At 39.6% G+C, this 22,813-nt stretch overlaps 1 protein-coding gene across 1 annotated transcript; it reads right to left on the reverse strand.

The window, feature by feature from the left end:
- Nucleotides 1-3,737: 3,737 nt before the first annotated feature.
- On the reverse strand, nucleotides 3,738-22,018 carry LOC134874020 (3-hydroxy-3-methylglutaryl-coenzyme A reductase-like). Its single transcript, XM_063897988.1, has 20 exons — nucleotides 21,876-22,018; nucleotides 19,967-20,143; nucleotides 19,108-19,219; nucleotides 18,443-18,530; nucleotides 18,273-18,357; nucleotides 18,087-18,192; nucleotides 15,450-15,556; nucleotides 14,736-14,855; nucleotides 14,324-14,484; nucleotides 13,205-13,443; nucleotides 12,960-13,126; nucleotides 10,596-10,790; nucleotides 10,272-10,430; nucleotides 9,708-9,865; nucleotides 9,495-9,600; nucleotides 8,140-8,310; nucleotides 7,220-7,360; nucleotides 6,962-7,120; nucleotides 6,288-6,442; nucleotides 3,738-5,101 (listed from the first exon to the last, which is right to left on the reverse strand). Exons 2-20 carry the CDS (start codon nucleotides 20,129-20,131, stop codon nucleotides 5,047-5,049), a joined length of 2,649 nt encoding a protein of 882 aa, XP_063754058.1. The 5' UTR covers nucleotides 20,132-20,143; nucleotides 21,876-22,018; the 3' UTR covers nucleotides 3,738-5,046.
- Between the last annotated feature and the right edge of the window lie 795 nt (nucleotides 22,019-22,813).

The raw sequence follows: 22,813 nt of genomic DNA on the forward strand, positions 1-22,813 counted from the left end.
AGGCCCTCAAACAGGCAATTCATTGGATAACTCCTAGGATTTCCATAGGTCTTCGCTTCGACTTAGGCCTCGACTCAGGCCCTAATAAAAGGTAAAACTGTCTTGTATTTACAGGTATGCATAATTCTGAGTATTATACATATGTGTACATTTCTACATTCAAATTAAAGTCTTGCGTAGGGACAAACAGCGCAGCTTAAAAAGTATGTATGTTAGGGTCAGGCCTTGGTTGTGCAGCCTGATGGCTACTGGAACATTATCTTAGGCGCTTTGTGATGTGCTGAGGGGGGATGAGTCTGTGGCATCTTCACTAGCTCTGTGGGTGGGAGGGGTTCTCCAGCAGAGGTGGGAGAATTACTCAGATCTTGTACTTGAGTAAAAGTAGAAGTACTCAGATCTTGTACTTGAGTAAAAGTAGAAGTACTCAGATCTTGTACTTGAGTAAAAGTAGAAGTACTCAGATCTTGTACTTGAGTAAAAGTAGAAGTACTCAGATCGTGTACTTGAGTAAAAGTAGAAGTACTCAGATCTTGTACTTGAGTAAAAGTAGAAGTACTCAGGTCTTATACTTGAGTAAAAGTAGAAGTACTCAGATCTTGTACTTGAGTAAAAGTAGAAGTACTCAGTTCTTGTACTTGAGTAAAAGTAGAAGTACTCAGGTCTTGTACTTGAGTAAAAGTAGAAGTACTCAGGTCTTATACTTTAGTAAAAGTAGAAGTACTCAGATCTTGTACTTGAGTAAAAGTAGAAGTACTCAGGTCTTATACTTTAGTAAAAGTAGAAGTATTCAGATCTTGTACTTGAGTAAAGTAGAAGTACCAGAGTGTAGGAATACTCTGTCACAGTAAAAGTCCTGCATTCAAAATGTTCCTCCAGTGAAAGTAGAAAGTACTCTCATCTAAATGTACTTAAAGTAGCGACAGTAAAAGTAGTCATTGTTTGATTGGTCCATTTCAGAATAATATCTCTGATATGTTTTATAATTATTGATCATTAAAGTGTTCTCAGAGCTGGTAAAGGTGCAGCTAGTTTGAATGGCTTTGTATACTGCAGGGTAGCTGCTGAATTTACTCCAGGTGAACTAAAGTCTGATTTAAGGGCTGATTATATTTACCATCATTAATCCAGATCTGTAAACTAAAGGGATTAAATAAATGTAGTGGAGTAAAAGTACAATATTTACCTCTGAACTGTAGTGGAGAAATACAAATTAGCATAAAATGAAAATACTCAAGACCTTCAAAATGGTCCTTTAGTAAAGTACTTGAGTAAATGTTACTTTACAGCACTGCTGGTGGAATATCTGCAGCAGCCTTTTGCACTTGCTGAAGGACCTGAACTTTCTCAGGGAGAACGGCTTCCTCTGTCCCTTCCTGTAGGGGGCATCAGTGTTGTCAGTTCTACGCATTTTGTTGTTGACTTTCTCTCCAAGTAACTCAAATTCCTAACCTCAATAAATGGAAGCTCCATCCAAAGGATTCTGGGCCTGTTAAACAATGATTGTGAAACCATCTCCCTCTCAACATGAAGGAAGTGTTTAACTGAGTGCTGCTCATCTAACTTTTTATCAAACAGTCAGATACAAAATATGTTCAAGGAACCACACAGAGTTGTCTTCATGACTGAAGCAGAGATCATTTTGTGATTACACTGTATGTTCTGTAATAAGCCACAGTGCTAAAAATCTGACATTTTCATCACAAACATCAGTTTTTGGGATGGCCTGGTGAATTGGCCTCACCAGTGTGAACAATACACACTTGCTTAATTTGTCAGTATTGTTAAATAATAGAAATGCCTTAGTTCTAGTAGAGTTTAAAATGTTCAATCTTTGCATTCCTACATCCTAAATTATTAGAATTCTTGAAATACATTGTGTCCTAGATGCTGATCATGTCACTGAAGTGTGAGGGAGGAGCGTAGAGCTGGTCCACCTGTTATGTAACTGCAGACACCACAGATTTTTGAATCTGCAGCCGGGGTTAAGCCAATCACTGCGCTCACAGCTGGTGAGATGTGTTGGCCCTAGTCTGATTGGCTGGAGGTTCTCTGGTGAGGGCCGAGCACTGAGAGATCAGTGGAGGATCTCTGAGTGCTCAGCAGATCCATTGGACTGTTGGGAAAAGAGGAGAAAGTTAAAGTGGTATAAGCTCCTCAGGAGGGAACTCTGCTTAACCTACACCTGTCACTCATTGATAACATTGATCTGTGCCCCGGCAGCGTCCATTGGTTCACACAGTCACCCCACAGATCCTCATACCTGCTGGAATTAAATCTGGATACTCATTTATGTTTTTATGAAGAACAATTTCAGTTGCATTTCTGCGGACCATTTTCCAAAAGATACAATGTGATTTTCAATGTTTTGGTTGAAATGAGTGAAATCATGCAGAAAACTCAATTAAAAGCAAAAGTTTCATTGAACATAACCAATGGCAGTTGTTTCACAGTGTGTCCTATTCTTGCAATTGCATATACAATAAAATGTGTATATATATATATATATACATATAAATGTATATATATATATATATATATATACATTTATATGTATATATATATATATACATTTTATTGTTATTGCATACATCTCTGGAAAAAGTTAAGAGAACACTCCAAATGTTTCGTGAATCTCAATCTCTACATGTACGGCAGCCATTCCATTCCAGTGTCTGTTGAATTCCAACACAGAGAAATGTTCTCAGTACTTTATAGAATACAATAAAAATATATATATATTTTACTCAAACACATACCTATAAATATTAAAACCAGAGGAACTGATCATTTTGCAGTGTTCTCTTAAAACATCCTGTGGATTTGTTTGTATGAAATGTGTCTTTCTGCAGTGTTTTATTTTTTTGTCGATAGTGTCTTCATTATACTGTATGTTTTCATACCTGATCTATAGTGTATTCAATTTCTATACAGCTGTTAATAATGTTTATACCTCCTTATAGTGTTCATAGAGTAAATACATCAGTTTGTTTATATCCGCCACATGCTGTGTACAGTATAAATATATAAATATACTGCGAATGCAAACTTCAAACTTCAAACTATGAACTACTACTACAGTATGTTTCTCTGTCTGTACAGGCAGCAGGCATTTGGCCTCGGGGCCTATTGTATAGAGATAAGCTGCCACTTGTTTTCTCTTTTCATCAGCTGTGCTACTTCTCAGTATGCATGATGCAAGGTCATAAACATCCTTTCCGTCAGATAATGCTAGGTCTAAATATGCCATGAGTCCGAGGGTAAACCGAATCAGACCGAGGCCTTCTGGATCCGGCTCCTCTGCAACAAACCTAACTGGTTTCTGATGGAATGTCTGATTGCCGACTTTCTGTAGATAGGCGGAGCAGTTTAGGGAAGAGAACTTTAGAGTTGGTTCTTAGCTCATGTCAACGCTCTTACGTTCCAGTTCGTTGCTCCAAGAGTTACAATAATAATAATGTTATTTATATGGCAACACAATGAACCTGTTGCAGATCAGTGCAGGTGCTTGCTTTTCAACATGCCCGCTAATGTTTCTGTTCATAGATGCAATCACAAAAAAAACAATCTATGAACAGTGAAACAAAGCACGCCACATGCCGCTTTATTGTACATGCTACACACTTCAGCTACAGATTTCAGGGGGAGATTGATAAACTGCTGGCATGAACCTCAGCTCTTCTCCGACCTGTTCCATATTCCAGTTCCTGACAAAGCTGAATCAAAACAGTACAATGATGTCATTGTTTAAGTCCTTTTGTATTTATTACAAAATATATCCAAAATATTTGCCCTCCACTGGTTTCACAGAAGACTCACTATAACTGCATTCATTTAACCCGCTCCACACCTGCATACATTACACTCTGAAGCATCAGCGCTGCATGCTAATGCTCTACAAAATGCAGACTGAATGGAAGAGTCTGTCACTTTGTGTAGATCAGGGGTGTCCAAACTATGACCCGAGGGCTAACTGCGGCCCATGGTCCATTTATAACTGGCCCGAAGCAAATTCTAAAAGTATAATGGAATATGGCCTCACATCAAACATAAGGTTGTCTAATATTGTACTATTTAAATATGTACAAGTATATAACACACCGTATTTGTTTTAAGAAGCATTCTTTTCAAATAAATTCTGTCAATTAAAGTTGTAAACATTTTCTAAGAGAACATAGTTGTTAAAAAAAAAGCAAAATAACTTATTTGCATAACAAGCTTGAGATATACCCTTCCTGTTTGGCGTTATCATCACCTTATTTTTCTGTATGTGGCCCTCAGAGAAAATTGTTTGGACTCCCCTGGTGTTGATCAAAGCAATTCAATGGTTTTGCATCACCTGTACACACACATACCTGTATAAGAATAAAAACACTGTCCTTCAGTCCTTTTTTTGTTACAGGAAGTGCAGTGCGGGGGTGGGTTGAGGCTTTGCTTTTGTTTCCTTGTGGTAATTATAATGTATGATCCCAACAGGATGATTCAAAAATTCTTTATTGGGACCTCCCATGTTATGAGATGAAGTCAGCCTTAAGCGAGGTTGCAATCTTAGTTTTAGAGTGCTTCTTGGATCCAGATGATTAATTACTCATATTTTCCCTTATTCATTCCTTATTGAGTCTGTTATGGTTATTCTGTCTGGTTCACAGAACTGTATGAGCTGAAAACTGTGATGATACATTATGCACATTCAGCAATCACAAACATACCCTGGGTCTGTTTCACAGTGCTTCATTTGGCAACAGGACAGCAGAAACATTTGAACCAGAACAGCTAGACAGCATTCTTACTGTAAATGTGGAATTAAAAGAAGCCAGCCCGATAAACACACACAGATACAGAAAAGGAAACATGTCCACAGAAGAGTCTAATTAGCATCATATCCAGCATAGAGATTGGTCCAAACACGCTCCAGTGTTGCGTTGAAAGCCCTTGGAAGAAAGCTGATGTCTGCTTTGATGAATAATGAATAGTTGTTCCCTTTCATATTTTCCATATTAACTGCGGTGACGGCTCCGTCCTGTGACCTGGGCTCAATGCAGGAAGCTCTCAAGAGGCTTTGTTTGTGCACGTCCCCGGACCCTCCTGTAGGTTCACTTTAGATCTGCAGACACAACAGCGAGGTCAGATTTATTATGAAGTATGTTAAATACACACCGGTTATACATTCTTCAAATTAATCTCTCACGTCACGCAATTAACACATATCTCACAGACTCACGCCACACATGCCTTTTTCGTCCCAAATTAACATATATAAAGATACAAATAAAGTGAAGGAACAGCAGACTGAGCGGTCTACGAAATGAGTCTGGCATACGGAGGACTTCCTGTTTGCTTCACCTGACACCCACTGGTCTCTAGCACTGTCGCCTAGCCACCTGGACAGCTGTAGTTAGCTAATATACAGAAGGTGATGGAAATGGCCTTTTTTTAGGGTGGGGGGGGGGGGGGATTTCCAGATAATCATAAAATCTTTATGAACACCGGAATTTTTTTCTTTTTCTTATAGTTGATAAATACATTTGAGCTGTGTGTTATAGGATGTTTTTTAAAGTGTCAGGGTCAGCTGCAGGTAAGAAAAGGACCCTTATTTCCATGTGGGTGGTTAAGTACACAGGCTAAAATAGGGGCCTTATGCCACATTAGTTTATATTATAGAGACCCTGCAAACCAGGATCTGAGCCTGTAATAGATAAATCGTCCTAGATAACAAGAATAAGAGCGTCTCTGTTGTCTCAAAACCTACAATACAATAAATACATTTGCTCAACCTTGATGAAAGTACACCATTAAATGTCCTTGTAAAGTCATATAAAGAATCAGCATAACAATCTTTGCATTTCCTTTCTGTGTCTTCACAGAAAAAAACAAGTTTATGTAGTCACTGAAGAATGATTTACTGATGAATAAATGTGCAGTATTGCTTATCTACATAATGATTGCCAACCTAACAAGCTAGCTAGTGTGTAAAGTAGCAACAGCTGAGCTAGCTTGTAACTCTGATGTGCAAACAGCGACAAACACACGGTTCGATTTGTTCAATAATATAATAGAAAAATAATATTTGCAGGCCTTTAAGCGTTTAAATTGTTGTCTCATTCAACAAAGATGTTTCAATCACCAGCTGTGGTGTTATTTACATAGTGATGCTAACACTGATGCGGACCAAGTTCTCTGAGTGCTTACAAGAGTTTGTAGCAGCGATAGAAACATTTTTCTGTTGCATATCTTTCTGCTGTTTGTGAAGACAAAGAGGAATCATGTGAAGGAGGGTTCGGCGCTCTCACCTGTTGTGTGTCATGTGACTCTTGACCAGGTGGCCTGCAGCCAGAGCAGACATCAGTGAGAGCTCTCCTGCCAGCACGGTGGCACACACCACCCGCGCCAACTGCCGCGCGTTGTCCCCGGGACATTCCAGACTGGCTCCCTGCACGCCCAGCATCTGCACACACACACGTACCAAGAATGATTCATTTACCAAATTCGCTTAAAATATTGTGATATACTGTATGCTTTTTTGTCATTCATTCCTTAAGGGAAACATGTTTTTTTGTGACGTTTGTTCCATATTGAATGAATAAAAGAGAAGAAAATAAAATATATTATATAAACATTGGGGAAAAAAGACGTAGTAACTATATTAAAATAATATGACCAATAAAGATAAAATAACATATAAGATCAAACATTCTAAAAAATCAATATAAAATAAAATATACCAAACCTTTCTAAGCTCTATGTACTAAAGTGAGAATATATATATATATTTTTATACGTATTTGCCAAGGTGCATTTGAGGTGATTTTTCCGTATGGGTCGGAAGATGAACACTTTCTGCTGTCCTGATATCATCAATACTGTAGCTGTGTGTGTGTGTGTGTGTGTGTGTGTGTGTGTGTGTGTGTGTGTGTGTGTGTGTGTGTGTGTGTGTGTGTGTGTGTGTGTGTGTGTGTGTGTGTACCTGGAGGCAGGCTTGCTGGGGGGGCAGGCTGGTTCCTCCACCTACAGTCCCCAGCTCTATGGAGGGCATGGTGCAGGTGATGTACAGATCCTCCCCTGTCGGTCCTGACGCCTCCATCAGGGTGATGCAGTTACTGCTACCCACTGACTGGGCTGGATCCTGGAGAAAACACACACACACACAATCACAAATTAACACAGGAAACACAAAATGACATGGAAATACACAGGTGAAGGATATTTCTAGGAAGTACTTCACCTGTCCACAGGCTATGTAGATGGCAGCGACCAGGTTGGATGCGTGTGCGTTGAATCCTCCGATGCTTCCGGCCATGGCTGAGCCCACCAGGTTCTTACTGATGTTCACCTCCACCAGAGCTGCTGTTGTTGTTTTCAACACCTGCAGCATAGCCACGGCATACAGTTAATATGAGATCTAATGATTCTGATGAACAGAGTTTAACTTATACCAAAACAAGTGGAGAGGCCAATCCTGGGTTTTAAGCTTTCTGAAGCCACAGGAGGTTAGGTGACAGATTCCGACAACCATTTCCAAAAAGCACGCACAGAGTTTGTTTGTTTCCACTCAAAGAAATATGTATCGTATCGTATTCCTCCTGTTCATCCTGATCTTTAAAATAGAAGAAGTGATGGGGGATATAAGTAACTGTCTTTTTCTCTGTGTGTATATGTTATTCTGAAGGAGTTAAATCAAGTGAACATTTTCCAAAGACTTTTTAGTACATAATTCCTGCAGTGTTTCCATGCTGTGCTGCAGAAGGTGCACATAAAGGAACGTTGCTACACAGACTGTCATTGTGGAGGACTGTGTTTTTAATTTTGCAGCATTAGGTAATTCAAAGGTGTTCATTCTTGTAAGATAAGAATTACTTTATTATTCCCAAACTGGGACATTTTTGTGTTGCAGCAGCATAAAACAATACAAGGCATAGCACATAATTAGAAATAAAAAAGAAGAAATAAACAATTCTAAAGTATAGACATCTCAAAGAAGAAATAGAAATAAAAATAAACCGCCATTAGAGAAAAAATATATATACACTTTATGATGAAGATAAATTATCTACAAACTGTCAGACAAGTAAACACTATTGAAGTAATTATTAGTATTAGTATTGCATATAGTAAAGACCACCAACAGTATGGGCAGTTTCCTACCTCTCGGACCACTTTAGCGGGGATGGTGGCCTCACAGACGGCAGACTTGCCCCGGCCTTCGATCCAGTTGATGGCGGCGGGTTTCTTGTCAGTGCAGTAGTTCCCGCTGACAGCAATCACCTGCAGATCTGGGAAGTGCTGCTGCAGTCTGCTCAGAGCCTGCTCTGTACCCTGCAGGAGAACATGCATTCTTTAAAAGAGCAGAAAAATCTCTACTCACACAACCAGGGGGCGCTGGGTGATAAAGGCTCTAGCAGGCTCAGTACCTCAAATGTTACTTAAGTACAGTACTTTAGTAAGTGTAGTTTGATGCTTTTCACCACTTTATATGGAGCCCCTTAAGGGACATGGACACAAAAATAAAGTTATTTTCTCGTGCAAAGCTACCAATGCGCAGGGAGGAGCTGGAGCACTGTAATGTTGATGTGTGGAAATGACAGTACTATGAGTTATATTCCAAACTCGGACTTTAAAGACATTTCGGCCAGGGGTGTAGATCTGTTTGTTGAAGCACCGTGGCGCACCGATGATACAATCAAATAGTATTTGTTTAGCCCAATATCACACATTACAGTGTGTACCTACGAGAAAATAACACTCTTCAGCATAAATGGGCAAAGAAGGAGAGTCTGTAAACCAGTTTGCATCATTTATGAATTCCCGTTAGGGATGTTGAACTCAGGCACACGAGAAACTAGCTTGTGTGCACAACTTAGGTTTTTATCGTTCTTTTTCTTTGTTGTCCTTGTCCCGCTAGGGCAGGGTGTCCAAACTAGGGCCTGAGGGCCAAATGCGTCCCGTTGTCCATTTCTAATTGGCCCTCAGCCAATTCTGAAGAATAATAGTATATGGCCCACACATGAAACCAGTGCTGATCTTATATTGTACTTCTTAAATGTATATGTTGACATGTTACACAGTAGTGTTCATGTGGTAATAAGCCCACTATTCAAATAAATTCGATTCAAGTTGAAAACATTTTCAAGCAAATCTTAGTTGATAAAGATTGATAAGTTGATAATAAGAAAACGTATTTGCTAGCGTAGACCCTTCATATTCCCCCTTATTATCAGCAATCTGAGGCTTCTCTTTTTAAGGAATGAGCTGCAAACAAGATAAATGAAACCCCTAGGAGAGCTGTAATGTTTCTTAAAGCATATTCAATTATCAAGAATAATTGACCTACATTTGATCGATACTGCCAACTTATAATATACCTCAAGTCCGGTGAGTAGCCCAGCCCTTCGTATTTTTCTCTGCATGTGACCCTCAGAGAAAAAGCTATGGACACCCCTGCTCTAGGGGCGCCGTACTTTTAATTCACTAAGCGGGTGTTTAAAAGCCACAACAGTTACCTTAGAGATCATATTCATCCCCATGGCATCCCCAGTCTTGGAATGGAAGCGGATGTAGAGATTTCTTCCGGCCAGACCGACCAGCAGCTTCTGCAACCGAGCAAACCTGCCAACAGCAACACACACTGTAAACACAGAGACAACACACAGAGACACACAACAGAGCCCAAACTCTGAATCCTTGTTGTCTCCATGTCAGCGTTTATGTTTTACCTGCTGGTGTTGTCAAAGGCGTCTTTGATGGCCTGAAAACCGTCCGTGCTCTCCAGCCAGGCCTTGACCTCAGCAGCCTGGCAGGCAGAGGGCAGCCTCACCACGGGTCCTCGCGTCATGCTGTCGGCCAGGATACGGCAGTTGGCTCCGCCTCCCAGCTGTCAGATACAGTACACAGTATTAACATGAAGTCATCACATCGCACCCCTACTGAAGAGACAGGGGAAATTTGACCTTTGAAATTATCTTTTCATATCATTTTCAGGAGTTATGCTTCTGATACCAGCTTAAAAAACACAAAATAGTTATAATTCATCATTTGTTTTTTTGTCCTCCATGACACATATAAGGAAAACATAGTCAATGTCTCCCATGCCCCAACCATTTTAACATATCACCAGTTTTTCTTGAAAACACTACTATACATTCCATGTTCCCATAGTAAAAGCATACAATAAGTGCTTAGTGGTAATTTTAAATATGCTTTCATTTGTGTCAAAGTGACGTTATCGCTTAATGTGCAATTTATTTTGTCCCCCCCAGTACAATAAAACTGACACTCACAGCGATTGCTCGGCAACCACGGTTAGTGCTGGCTACCAAGCAGCCCTCTGTGGTTGCCATGGGAACCTGGAACTGTTTCCCATCCAGATGCAGGGGTCCAGCTACGCCCACTGGTACGGGCATGTAGCCAATCACGTTCTCGCAGCAGGTGCCCATCACCTGAAACACAGAAACACAAATGAGCAAAGCTTCTAGAGACAGTGTGTGTGTGCGTGCGTGCGTGCGTGCGTGCGTGCGTGCGTGCGTGCGTGCGTGCGTGCGTGCGTGCGTGCGTGCGTGCGTGCGTGCGTGCGTGCGTGCGTGCGTGTGTGTGTGCGTCTTCACCTTGGAGTAGTCGTAGTGGGTGTAGGGCAGGGAGGACAGGGCAGAGGGAGAGGGCAGTTTGGAGGATAACATCTGTCTGCGTATGGCCACTCCTCTCTCTGGTTTCTCCATCATGGCCTCCAGTTTGTATGCAGGGATGTGTTTGGAATTGACCAGCTGCATCACCTCAGCGTCGCTCAGGAAACGAGCCCCCATCTGTGGAAACACAACCATGCAGGGACTTAAGGTGTGTTTGACATCTTATGTGTTTACTAGCGTTAAACAAACAAGATAAACTGGCGAAGTAGGGTGGATTATCTAACCAGTCATGTCTATATTTACTTATGATTGGACAAACCAAAAAAGGTCTTGAATGTCAGTGAATACAGACAAGGTATAAAAAAAGAAACCGTTAAGGAATGCAGCAAAGTCAGCCACCGGGGCATGATGTGTTTGTCTGTGTGATATACTAGTAACATAAACCCACTCTTTCATTGAAAGTGTTGATGAGAAATAAGATCCAGATTCAGCCTATTCCATATTTTAACACCAATTATTAGCTGTGTGACGTAATGCTTGTTCTATTGGGCTATAGTGTTGGTTTGCGTTACACTTAGGAATGGATTATAACAAACTGCCCAATATTTAATTTTATAAAAGCACCAACACATGTTTTACCAGATAATCCATATTGAAGCAATATCTGGACTCACTACAAGGGGCCTCTTTTAACTACCTGTAGACTGAAAGACATCATCATTAGCTTAGCATTTAAGAGGACATATTCTGTTCATTTTCGGGTTCATGTCAGTATGTAGTGTCTCTTCTGTGACATGTCTCCATGCTTTAATGTTCAAAAAGCTCTGTATGTTTCTCATACTGCCTGTGCTGCAGCACTTCTTTTCACCCTCTGTCTGAAACCAGAGCCCAGTCTGCTCTGATTGGTTAGCTGGCCGTTTCCGTTGTGATTGGTCAACTGCTTAGAGAACTGTCTCGCCATTTAGCCAATGAGAAACGTAGAATGTATTGAAGGGTTAGCCAATAGAAGCGCAAGTGTTACATATTGATGTCATTATGTTCCTGAAGTAAACAAAGGAGTCGTATGGAGGCATTTCAGGCAGGGGGGAGTGAGAGAAAAGTGAGGGAACTTTGAGGTTTTAGCCTTTGCAGACCATGCACATGCACAAAAACTTATAGAACACGCTACAGGAGAGGGTAACCCCCAAAAGCCTAATAGGACTTCTTTAAAGTCTCTGCTTCTGATCATGTCAAGATGTCATGTGGAATATCCTCCTCTCCTCATGCAGTGTGGGAGAAGTGAAAGCTGGACCTGAGTACAGGCCAGAGGAATCAGTGTCTTATCTATTGGCGTCATGCTCTAATGGGTTCAGCCTCAGAGAGAGAGAGTGGAGTGAGTAAGCTCATTACAACGCTCTTGAATCAGACCACGGCCTGAAACCTGCAGTCTAATTGGTGTAGTGACTGAAATAGACACCAAAGGGGAACCAATTTCATTTTGCTCCTGTAAGTGAGACTGGGCAAGAACTCATTACATACGATTACTGGAACTCAGAATTCTATCGGCCCAATCAGCGAACAGGGGGAGGGGTTGAGAGCGATTACGTCGAAGTTGGTGCCGAGTTTGAATTGTAGTCTAGTTTATAGCTCAACAATGGCCACGGAGGAAGAGAGGCTACTAGCTATCCGCTCGGTTGTTTCAACTCTTGTTTCGAGTTATGAATTGTCCCCTGAATCCTTAGGTTACATTGACAACATTGATACATGTCGTTGACAGCCATTTTGACAGCCACGCTCGCAGGTAGCGATTTGTTTACTGCTGTGAAAGCGGAAGTAGGAAGCGTCAGGTCAGAGCCTGCCCTTCGGCGCATAACATACGTCATTACCAAACGTTAGAGATTGGTTAAGGGAACTCCAATGATTTTAAACTTCAGACAAGTATCCACCCATTACAGTAATCCAAATCCAATGACGCTGTTCCAGACTGTATGCCGGAGAGAATTGAAGTCAAACAGGCTGGTATTACCAGGCTACATTTTATCCACTATGCTCCCAAACTGTGGAACACCCTACCAAGAATGATTGGAGGCCAACTCAGTCGACATCTCTATTTTTCATTTGCTTATTTTACCTCCTTGTATTCCTTGAAATATTATACTGTATATCACATATACAGTGTTCTGCATGTGTGTTCACAAGTTTTTAACTTCTGCTGAATTGAGTAACTTTTTCTTTTTGTCTTGTGTTGTGTGCTTTTGTTGAAACACATTATTTTTTATTTCATAATAATTAATTTAAACTGTATAAAGTGCTATACAAATAAAGCTTTATTATTATTATTTGTATTATTTATGTGTAATGTCCTACCTCAGGGTTGTTGAGGATGGCCACACATTGGTCCAGGTCTCTGGGTTTTTCGGGAAGGCTGGGCTGATCTTTCTCAACCTTGAGCACCTCCTCTTCCCCCCCCACCACAAAGACGCTCTTAGGCTTGGTGTCGGCGGCCAGGGCAGCCAGGGGTCGGATCACCTCATCTAGGGAAACAAAGCGTTAGATACAACCGTGCTACACAAGTCCATCGGCTACAGCATCCCCACCGAGCACAGACGCACCTCTCTCTGACTTGTTGGCGGGTGGTGGGACAGGGGCGAGGGGTCGGGGGGGGCACAGCTCAGTCCTGCAGCAGCTCTCAGTGCGCCGCCGGGGGCTGGGGGCAGGGGCGGACATGGTGATGGGGTTCTTAAGTGACAGCGTAGACTCCATCTCGACCTGCTCGAAGAAGATGTACTTGATGGCCAGCAGCAGGGCCAGAGCCAGACAGATGACCTGCTCAATGTCCATGGTGATCATCCTGCGGGGGGGGGGCAGCAACACCAACAATGTCATAATTGGCATTGGTTATCCCTTATCCTAAAGATACACATTCATGTATTCTTTATGCGGAAAATCTAGAGATCACTCTGATGTCTTTTTTTAACAAAACTTAAACTTATTTTGACATTACAAACATATTGGTGTGTCAGAACCAGACTTATTATTACAGGATGTATACCATTACCGATCTGGAAATCCTTCATAAAATAGAGAAGGTAAATAAATCACTATCTTCACTTTGTCTTTAAATTTACATTTTTTTTTGTTAGATATACAATGTGGACATTTTACTTTAACATCATATGTTCATATATATAGATTTGTATTCTATTTAAAATTGTTTTATTTAACATTCTGCTATTTATTTATTTTCTCAATTTATACTTTATTATTTGCCCTACTTGTTTGTTTGTTTCTTCTTTTTTGTCTGTCTTTCCACCATGTAAAGCAGCCTTGGGTCCCTAGAAAGGTGCTATAAAAATGTAATCTATTATAATAATAATAATCATAATAATAAGAACAATTATTATTATTATTATTACTATTGCATTATTACTCTTACTTAATCTTCTTAAGTCTATATAAATATCTTTATTTTATTTTGTCATTGAATTGCACATTTTTACTTTAACTTCTTATGTTTGTATAAGTATTTGTATTCCGAAACACTTTTTCTACTCTAAAACAGAGCGACCATAATAAAACCCAATTTCCTCCAGGATAAGGAAATACTTTGATGGTGATATGGATTTTTAACCTATTTTTACTTCACATCCTGTCTCCGCTTGGCCTTATTTTATCTTGATGCAGCCTTCAAGCCCAAGTGAAGTTGAAAGCATGGCTATCACGAGCCTTACCTGGTGAGGTAGAAGTGCCAAAGCGGTTTCTCTGGCTCGATCCTCCTGGGAGAGAGGTGGTCCAGCTCCATGCCTACCTGCTGGATGCCCCCTGCGGTGTTGATGGACAAAGGCTCAGCGATCCAGCGGCTGTGGGCGTGAACCATCACCAGGCCCAGAGACTGCACACACAGCACAGCACACAAATCACTCTCAAGTTCAAATAAAAAATGTATAGGAAGTCCAAAATGTAAAGAGGACATTTCACATAACTGTATTAGGTTAGCTGAAAGCAATAATATTAAGTTGAACCTAATATTTTTTATTTAAACTTAATATTATTGCTTTCAACTAACTTCATGCAGTTATGTGAAATCTCTTCACATAATACATTTAATTAAAGTCAATGTTTCAATTTTTTCAGTGGACTTACCATGATCATTTTGACCCTCTGGGTGACGGGGTTGGGTTTGTTGTCCTCCTCCTCCTCCATCACTCTGGAGAAGTGGCTCAGCTGCCAGATAGGGTGGCCCTCCTGACTGTCACGGGACAACTAGAGCAAACACAACACCATCAGTCACACTGACAGTAACACATAAAGTACACACCTACACCGGGGGGGAAGAAGTACTCAGATGCTTTACTTAAAGTTGTTAAAGTACCAATACATTATTGTCAAAATACTTCATTACAAGTAAAAGTGCATTAAAATGTTTTGCATTCAAAATCTTACCACAAAATATACTTAAAGTATAACAAGTCAAAGTAATCACAGAGCAGTGCTTTTATGTGTGTATATAATTTATATTATTATTATATTTATATATGTGACATTTCTAGACAATACTGTTGAATCAAGTAGCATTTTACTGTTGTGGACAAACAGTTCTGATATACTTTTTGTAAAACATTTAAATATTTTGACTATTTTATGACTTAAAGAGTTAGTCAACTAGTTTAATATATAGATATGCATTTTGTTAAAAGTATATAAAGCTGTTAAATACATATAGTATAATAAAATTACATTATTATCCTATTTAACAAGGAAATACTCAAGTGAAGTACAAGTACCTCAATATTGTACTTAACTTCAGTACTTGAGTAAATGTACTTCTTACTTCCCATCTCTGTACTGCACCCTTACCTCCAGCACCAGGGAGACACACGCAGGGAAGAAAGTCATGAACACAAAGTAGTTGGCCAGGACAGACATGCAGCCAAAGCAGCACATGATTTCCAACTGCCGCACACCTGAAAGATACAAGACATAAACTCAGTGTGTGTCAGAGGCCACAATGTCACCACAATGGCCAAATCAGATGGCCCCTGCTCCCTGCATAAAGTGTGAGGGGGGGGGCTGCTCAAGGTGCTGCTCATCTGCATTTGTTATTGGTGAGCTAAACACTGTTTGAACAGTCTGCTCTGTCAACAGGGTAAAGGTTACAGCTATGTATTTCTTTGTACAATATAGGAGGAACAAACGAAGGCAGCTTTAACACAACCACACTTGGGTTGCAAGTGCGAAACACGACAGTGAAAAATGTACAAAAGCTTCCTGATAAGATATCCAAAAATAACTTTATAGTCCAATTAGCATGAATTGCGTTAGTTAGCATTAATTACCATTATAGCCTATGTGGTCAATAGTCAAAAAGTGGCTTGCCGATTTGGACAATTTTCTGTGATGTTAGAAATGGATTCAGCATCCTCAATTACCCACAAAACCACTCCAAAGTTTTCAGAATCGGCCAAGCATTTTTTTTTTTTTTAGTATTGTCCACCTGGGCTATAATGGTAATTAATGCTAACTAACGCAATTTATGCTAATGGACTATAAAGTATTTTTGGGATATGTTAGCAGGAAGCTTTTTTGTATGTTTCATTGTCGTTTTTCGCTCCTCACTTCGCAACCCACCTTGAAGTGTGGTTGTGATCAAGCTGCCAATGTTACAGTCATGTCAGAAATGGATTCAGCATCCTTAATTACCCAGAAAACCACTCCAAAGTTGTTCAAATCGACCAAGCCATGTTTTACCTATTGTCCACATAAGCTTTAATGGTAAATAAAGCTCAGAACACAATGCATGCTAATTGTGTAAATTGCCCAACTTGTGCAAGTTAGCATCCAGCAGTTTCTATGTGCTTGGGACAGGGGTGCCAGAAGCGCCGGCGCAGGGGATGCAACCGCACCCCCACTTTTTAAGGGGGAAAAAAACGATATACATATTTGACCACAACACAGCATCGCAGTGGTGATTGCAGCATGAACTAGACCTATTTACAGCGCTGTAGCTTTAAATTACGTCTGCTCTAGCCTGGCCTCTTGGTCATGATGTCATGCTAAGCCAATCGGATACTTCGACCGCAGGGTAGGCTTCAGACCAGGAAAAAGGTTATCCTACGAGGCTACGACACTGAAGCTCAGTTCAGTTGTCTACGTTAACGTTTAGGTATTTGCGGCTACTGATGCTGTAATAGGCTATACAACATTGATTAGCTCAAGCTAAATATATCTAGTCATAGCCAAAAAAGTAAGCGACAGTTGTCTCAGACAACTACATCTTTCTGTATAACAAAAAAAAGTGTGGAAATGGGGCGGCTGAGCACTCAGTTTGGGATGTTGCCTTCTTTGCTGGCCGTGCACAACAGCTGTGAAGCAATGAAAATCAAGCAGGTGACACAGATGTCTACTGCTGTCCATATCCTGAGCAAGCACCCCGCAGTGCACGCTACCATGTCAGAGGTGTGCCAGCTACTTGGCATTTATCTGACCATCCCGCTCAGCAGTGCCACCGCGGAAAGAAGCTTTTCCTGCCTCCGCCGCGTAAAAACTGATCTCCGGTCGTCCATGACCGAGCAGCTCCTCAATCACTTGCTGTTCCTTAACATTCACAATGACTTAACGGATGCCCTTAACCTTGAATCGATGTTTAGGCAATTCATTTAGCTAATGAACGACGGATTGCGTTCTTTCGGAAAGAAAAATAGGAACATTGTAGTTTTTAAAAAAAACTTCAGCCTTCAGCTTTTCTCTTCTGTTGTAGGCTATATTCTGTCTGTCTGTTTAAAATTAACTCACTTAAGAGTTTATTGTTGAAATGGCAGTGGATCCGTAGACCAACCTGCTCGCTGTGCAACTGTTAAACTGAAAATAATTAAACTGCTCACTTGTTAACTCAACTGTTATCCGTTGTCTGGCCTCGTGATTTTTAATTGCCGATCCAATAGAAGTTATTCTAGCGGTATGACATAATTTCAGAACCTGGTGGGCTGCATCATGTGGGCCTACAGATTGAATTTGAATCCTTAATTTATTATTCACGAAGGTGAGGTCAAGAGTTCATGAGCGGAGCCCATACGCCAAACCTTCCTCCATCTATGAGCAACATTGAAGTAGATCTATTGCTGTTTGAGGACGGTCAAACTTGTCTCGGCGAACCCAGCCCGAAAACATGCTCTCTTTTTTTTCGCACCCCCACTTTCAAATTCGTTCATGCTTAACATCACTAATTCAATTTTCGGCTTGTGTAGTGTTTCTAAATACGTATTTTCACAGTCATAAACTTTGATACTTTTATGACAAACGTTCTTAACTGCACAATTATCCTTTAATTGGAAAAAATACTATGTGTCATTCATGGAACAAAGATCAAATAGGATCCAAATATAAAATGTTGGCTACAGTGGTCCACCGGCACTGGCGGGACTTCACTCTGCTTCAGTAACCACACCTAACAGTGATGTCACACTAACATGAAGAGGTCTGTAAGGCACCGAGTACCTGACATAGTTCCCACTCCGATCACTAGACACTCCACCAGGGCGTCCAGGGTGAAGGTAGGTCCCAGTACTGCCATGCCGCGAGCGATGTTGTCCCTCACTTCATCCTGAAAAAGAACAGTAAATCAGTCTACTGTTGAATTGTCTGTGAAATGTTTGACTATGATGAGTGCATATTTCTTAGTACCTGAGAACTAGAGCTTAAGGCGTACTTGGCGAGAGCGCATGCTTTGGAAAGGTCAATGAGAAGCAGGAAGAACGGCAAAGCCTCACTTGAGGACAGAACAGAACAGTCATGTTGAGTTTTTTAACAAAGATACTGTATGGATGTATGAAGGATGCAGAGTGTGTGCTTACTTGAGGCCCGTGAGCTCTTTATCAAGGAAGTGAATGACCACTGTGCTGAATACGAAGCTGGAGAATATGGTGAAAAGGCCAGCAATGCCTGCAAGAGAGTACATGAGATGCATATCACAGGAGATATATACAGTGATGGATATTAACAAAGTACATTTACCCAAGTACAGTACGTATGTATACATTTGAAGGTACTTCTACTTGACCTGAGTATTCTCAGTTAATGCAACCTTATACTTCTACTCCATTGCAGTTTGGAATTCAATATTGTACTTTTTACTCCACTATATTTATTTGACAGCGTTTGGTCCTTGGTTACTTTTTAGGTTTAGATTATTAGCTAATACAAAATCTAAATCAATTGTTAAATAAACTTTGACATATATTTATAGGGTTAGGGGGACATCCAGCAGCAGAACATAAAGTTATTCAAATTAGCTTTACATTTACCAGACCAGTTATGATAAAAATATATGAATAATTATAATAGTAGCTCAATAGATGTACGATTCTGAAATGGGCCATTATGCATAAGGATTATTTTTACTTTTGGTACTTGAAGTTTATTTTGATGCCGTTACTTTAGTACTTTTACTTAAGTAATGAGATACATATTATCTTATTCACCATGTTATAAACATCTTGTGTACCCTTAAATACTTTACCTAAAATATATTTGGATCCCAGTTGTCTCAAGTTCTGGAATTGGAAGTAAATATAAACGATGGCGATGCAGCGTGTGATGGTCAGGATGATGATGTCACTGCTGAGGATTTGCTGTTAAAAGAGAGGAACAAATGCCTGGTTGAGTAAGGGATGAAGTAAAAAGAGTAGTCGGACATATTGGGAAACATCCTTTGGCTATAGCCAGCAGCTGGTTAGCTTAGCTTAGCACAAAGGGAGGTAACAGCTAGCTGACAGCCTCTGTCCAAACAAAATCCTCCCAGCAGCACCTCTAAAGCCCGTCCACTCATTATATTTATACTGTTCTTACAAACTATTATCTGATTTTTGGGAGGTAATGTGTCCAAATATGTAGTAGCCTGCAGTTCACTTTATTCATTAAAGTTCAGTTTAATAAATAAAGTGAACTTTTCGTACAGATTTTATTCTGTACTTTATCTCTGGAGGTCTTTTGATGGCAACCACGCAGTACATCTTTCAGTCTGGAGCAAAATGGTATATTGACTTTCATCCCTATATAAATGGTACATTCAGAGACACAGGAAGAAGAATACGAAGCAAAAAATAGTACTAATATAAAAGCTATTTTTAAAACTATTTTTAAAAATATATACACAAAATATTAATATGTGAAAAAGTACAGTACAGTAAACAAAATACTATATTAAAAATGGAGAGTTTTAAAGTGAGGTAATGTGGAGCAGAAATGTTCAAAGGGTTGTGCAGGATTAACAATATTGAAAAGAACAAGATATTGTTTACATGATGTGAATTAATGTAATGCTTAATGTTGTTATTGGGTGAATAATATTAATGTACTTGATCATCTCATTTACTCACCTCCTCTGTTTTGGGGCAGTCGAAGTTCCAGCCACAGATTTGGTCGTTGCCGGTGAACATGTTCATGGACATCATACAGATAGTGAGGGTGACTGTGCCAACGATCACCTCCCAGGGGTGGGAGGCCACCAGGAGGCCGTGCATACGGAACAGGCGGGTCAGCATGGTGCAGTAGAGCTAACAAATAACACAAGTACAGTCATGTTAGCCGGGAGGAAGGAGCACACACATGAGCAGCTCAGATCACTAATCATCGGAAACACAACCACAACCAAACACCAATTAGATAGATAGAAGTAATGATAAGAATAATCCATTTAAATATGTTTATAAATCATCCATCCTTATATATTGAAATCGGCAGCTCCTCATGTTAATGCATTGATATTAATAATGATCATCCAGGTAAACTGTATAGATAACTATAATCATCTTTAAAGGAGCATTCTGCATTATGAATGGGCTACCTCTTATTTATTTTATCTTTTCTTATCTATCTTTCATTATATTTTCATATACATAGCCCAAAAAAATGTAATGTAAATATAATGTATATATTTGAAGAGAGAGAGAATACAAAAATAAATGGGGAAACTCAAATGTTGTACAGTTTGAGTTGCTCTATACCTTATTGTTATGCATTGGATATAATATGAAATATCTATAAAATGTGTCACTTAGTGACATTCAGCAGCCATGAAAACGTCCGATGAAATCTTTATAAATAAATGGATAACAAATATATTCTTGCTTTTGATTGATATTAAAAGAAAACATTACAGCCACCTGGTAATTCTCTAAAAGTTGTGAAAGCAAAAGGTGCAGAAATAACACAATAATATGTTCATCTTTATTTCACATGTATGACACACATAGGGCAGTAATTACGTGTTCATGTGTTAAGGCGTGTAACACAGCTAGAGTTTTAAAATGGTTTCCACGTTACACATAACATTTTTGATGTCACTCCTTAGAGTGTATACTATACTGTAGGCCTAGACTAAAATGTCATTTTGAATCCTGAGGTCTGTATATTGCCTTTTTTTGCTGGTTTTCTTCTTGTTGGGCACGTGGTTTGTAAAAAAAGACTTTAGGTGCTCCTAATCCATACAGTAATGCCATTTTCTTTGTCTTGTACTGAGTAGATTGTATGTACTCTTTGTAAGTTGTACTGTTCTGTAGGCCCATATTGGAATCTATACACCTACTGCCTGAATCTGATTTATGGTTTTCACTTATTTTGGTTAATTTGTTATTTTTTTAGATTCAGTATATTAACTTTTTTAAACTGTACATTATGTGGTCATGTGTTGTGAACTTCTATGGTAAGTCTATAGACTGAACACTCTAACGAAAGGCAGGGTTATCGAGTTTTTTGAGTACATTTTTCAGATATTATCTTGGTTTCTTGGAAACATTTTTAGTTGTCTAACATAATAAACAGTCAAACATCAATCCAAGGTATTTATTTATTTTCCCTTGTAACTTTTTGCATTGCATTTGATATTAAGGTAATACAAAAGTATCTGAAAGTAATCAGGTTACATTACTTTTCTGTTGTGATACTTGGATTAGGTTTATGACTTTTTTAAAGTAACCCTCGAAGCCCTGGTTAAACCTAAATGGATTCATGTTTGAATCTCACGTATTATTGTTTTGTATTAATCATTAATGTATTTTATGAATTGACTATCAGCATTATTCTGCACAATAATCACTAACAAACGTTACTTTTGCTATTATGTTTTCTGTCTTAAATAATTGTTCTTTGTGCTCCTTGTAAAGAAAACATTTTTGGAAATATTTATGTACAGATGTCGCAATAGTACAAAGCTTTGGCAATACTGTAAGTCATTATGGTCATGCTAACAAAACTATTTGATTACACTGAGTAAAGAGTCTGCCTTACCTTGGGGGGTTAGAGAAGGATAGTTGAGACAGCCCAGCCTCCCGGTGTGAAGCACAGACAGCCGCTCAGTCTCACCGACACACGGAGTGAGCGTCTCCCCTGCAGCTCACAGGACCGATGGAACGATGGCACGCTACTGCATCATCCGACACTGCAGCCAATCACGTCGGTGACCTGCTTCACGAGCGTATTTTCCACGCCCCGTTTCCTAGGCTACGGCCGTAAAGGGGCGGGGCCAGCGCGAGGACGCCTGATCTCGCCACCACACAGACTAAGAAGATGCACAGAGAGCCTATGAGCTGTGAGGGAGTGTATGTGAATCTGAATTACAGGGGAAAACCTTTATACTTTGAACACTTTTGTCACGTTAAATCGAAGCTGTTTGGTAAAAGTAGATACACGTTTAGTAAAACTAGATACACGTAGATACACTTGTCGAACTATGTGTGCAAAAGGTTTCACAACCATTTAGAAAATGGTAGCCTATGTATTCAGAATCAGAAATACTTTATTCATCCCAAACTGGGAAAGGTTTTGTTGCAACAGCAAACTACAACATGAAACATAACAAATAAAATATACAGATGTATAAATGGTGCAATGAAATGGAATATTAAATAAAATATAATATAAATGTAAATGTTCTTAAATATTCTTAAATCAGAGTTGGGGAAAAAACAAGTTTGAGTAGACTAGCATTACTACAGTGTAAAAATACTTACATTTTTACTCAAGAAAACGGACAGCATTATTCTAAAATGTTTGTATTAATAATACAAAAATGTTTTGTATTAATGTTCTATCTCTGCAAAGTAACTAGTTAGTTAAGCTGTAAAATCAATATAATGGACTAAAAATTAGGCTACAACATTTGCCTAGAGAATAAAAAAAGAAAAGTCAAAATGTACCTCCAATTAGTACAGTAACTGAGTAAATAT

The sequence above is a fragment of the Eleginops maclovinus genome, chromosome 12 (assembly GCF_036324505.1).
Source record: "Eleginops maclovinus isolate JMC-PN-2008 ecotype Puerto Natales chromosome 12, JC_Emac_rtc_rv5, whole genome shotgun sequence".
NCBI lineage: Eukaryota > Metazoa > Chordata > Actinopteri > Perciformes > Eleginopidae > Eleginops > Eleginops maclovinus.

Bases quoted from the DNA above. Each gene is read 5' to 3' on its own strand.
- LOC134874020 (XM_063897988.1), bottom strand. From the start codon at position 20,131: ATGCTGACCCGCCTGTTCCGTATGCACGGCCTCCTGGTGGCCTCCCAC. The intron at 18,531-19,107 runs GTAAAGTATTTA...ACTCTCTTGCAG, and splicing joins GGGATCCAAATATATTTTAG to GCATTGCTGGCCTTTTCACC. The intron at 9,866-10,271 runs GTGAGTGTCAGT...TGTATCTGACAG, and splicing joins GTGGTTGCCGAGCAATCGCT to CTGGGAGGCGGAGCCAACTG.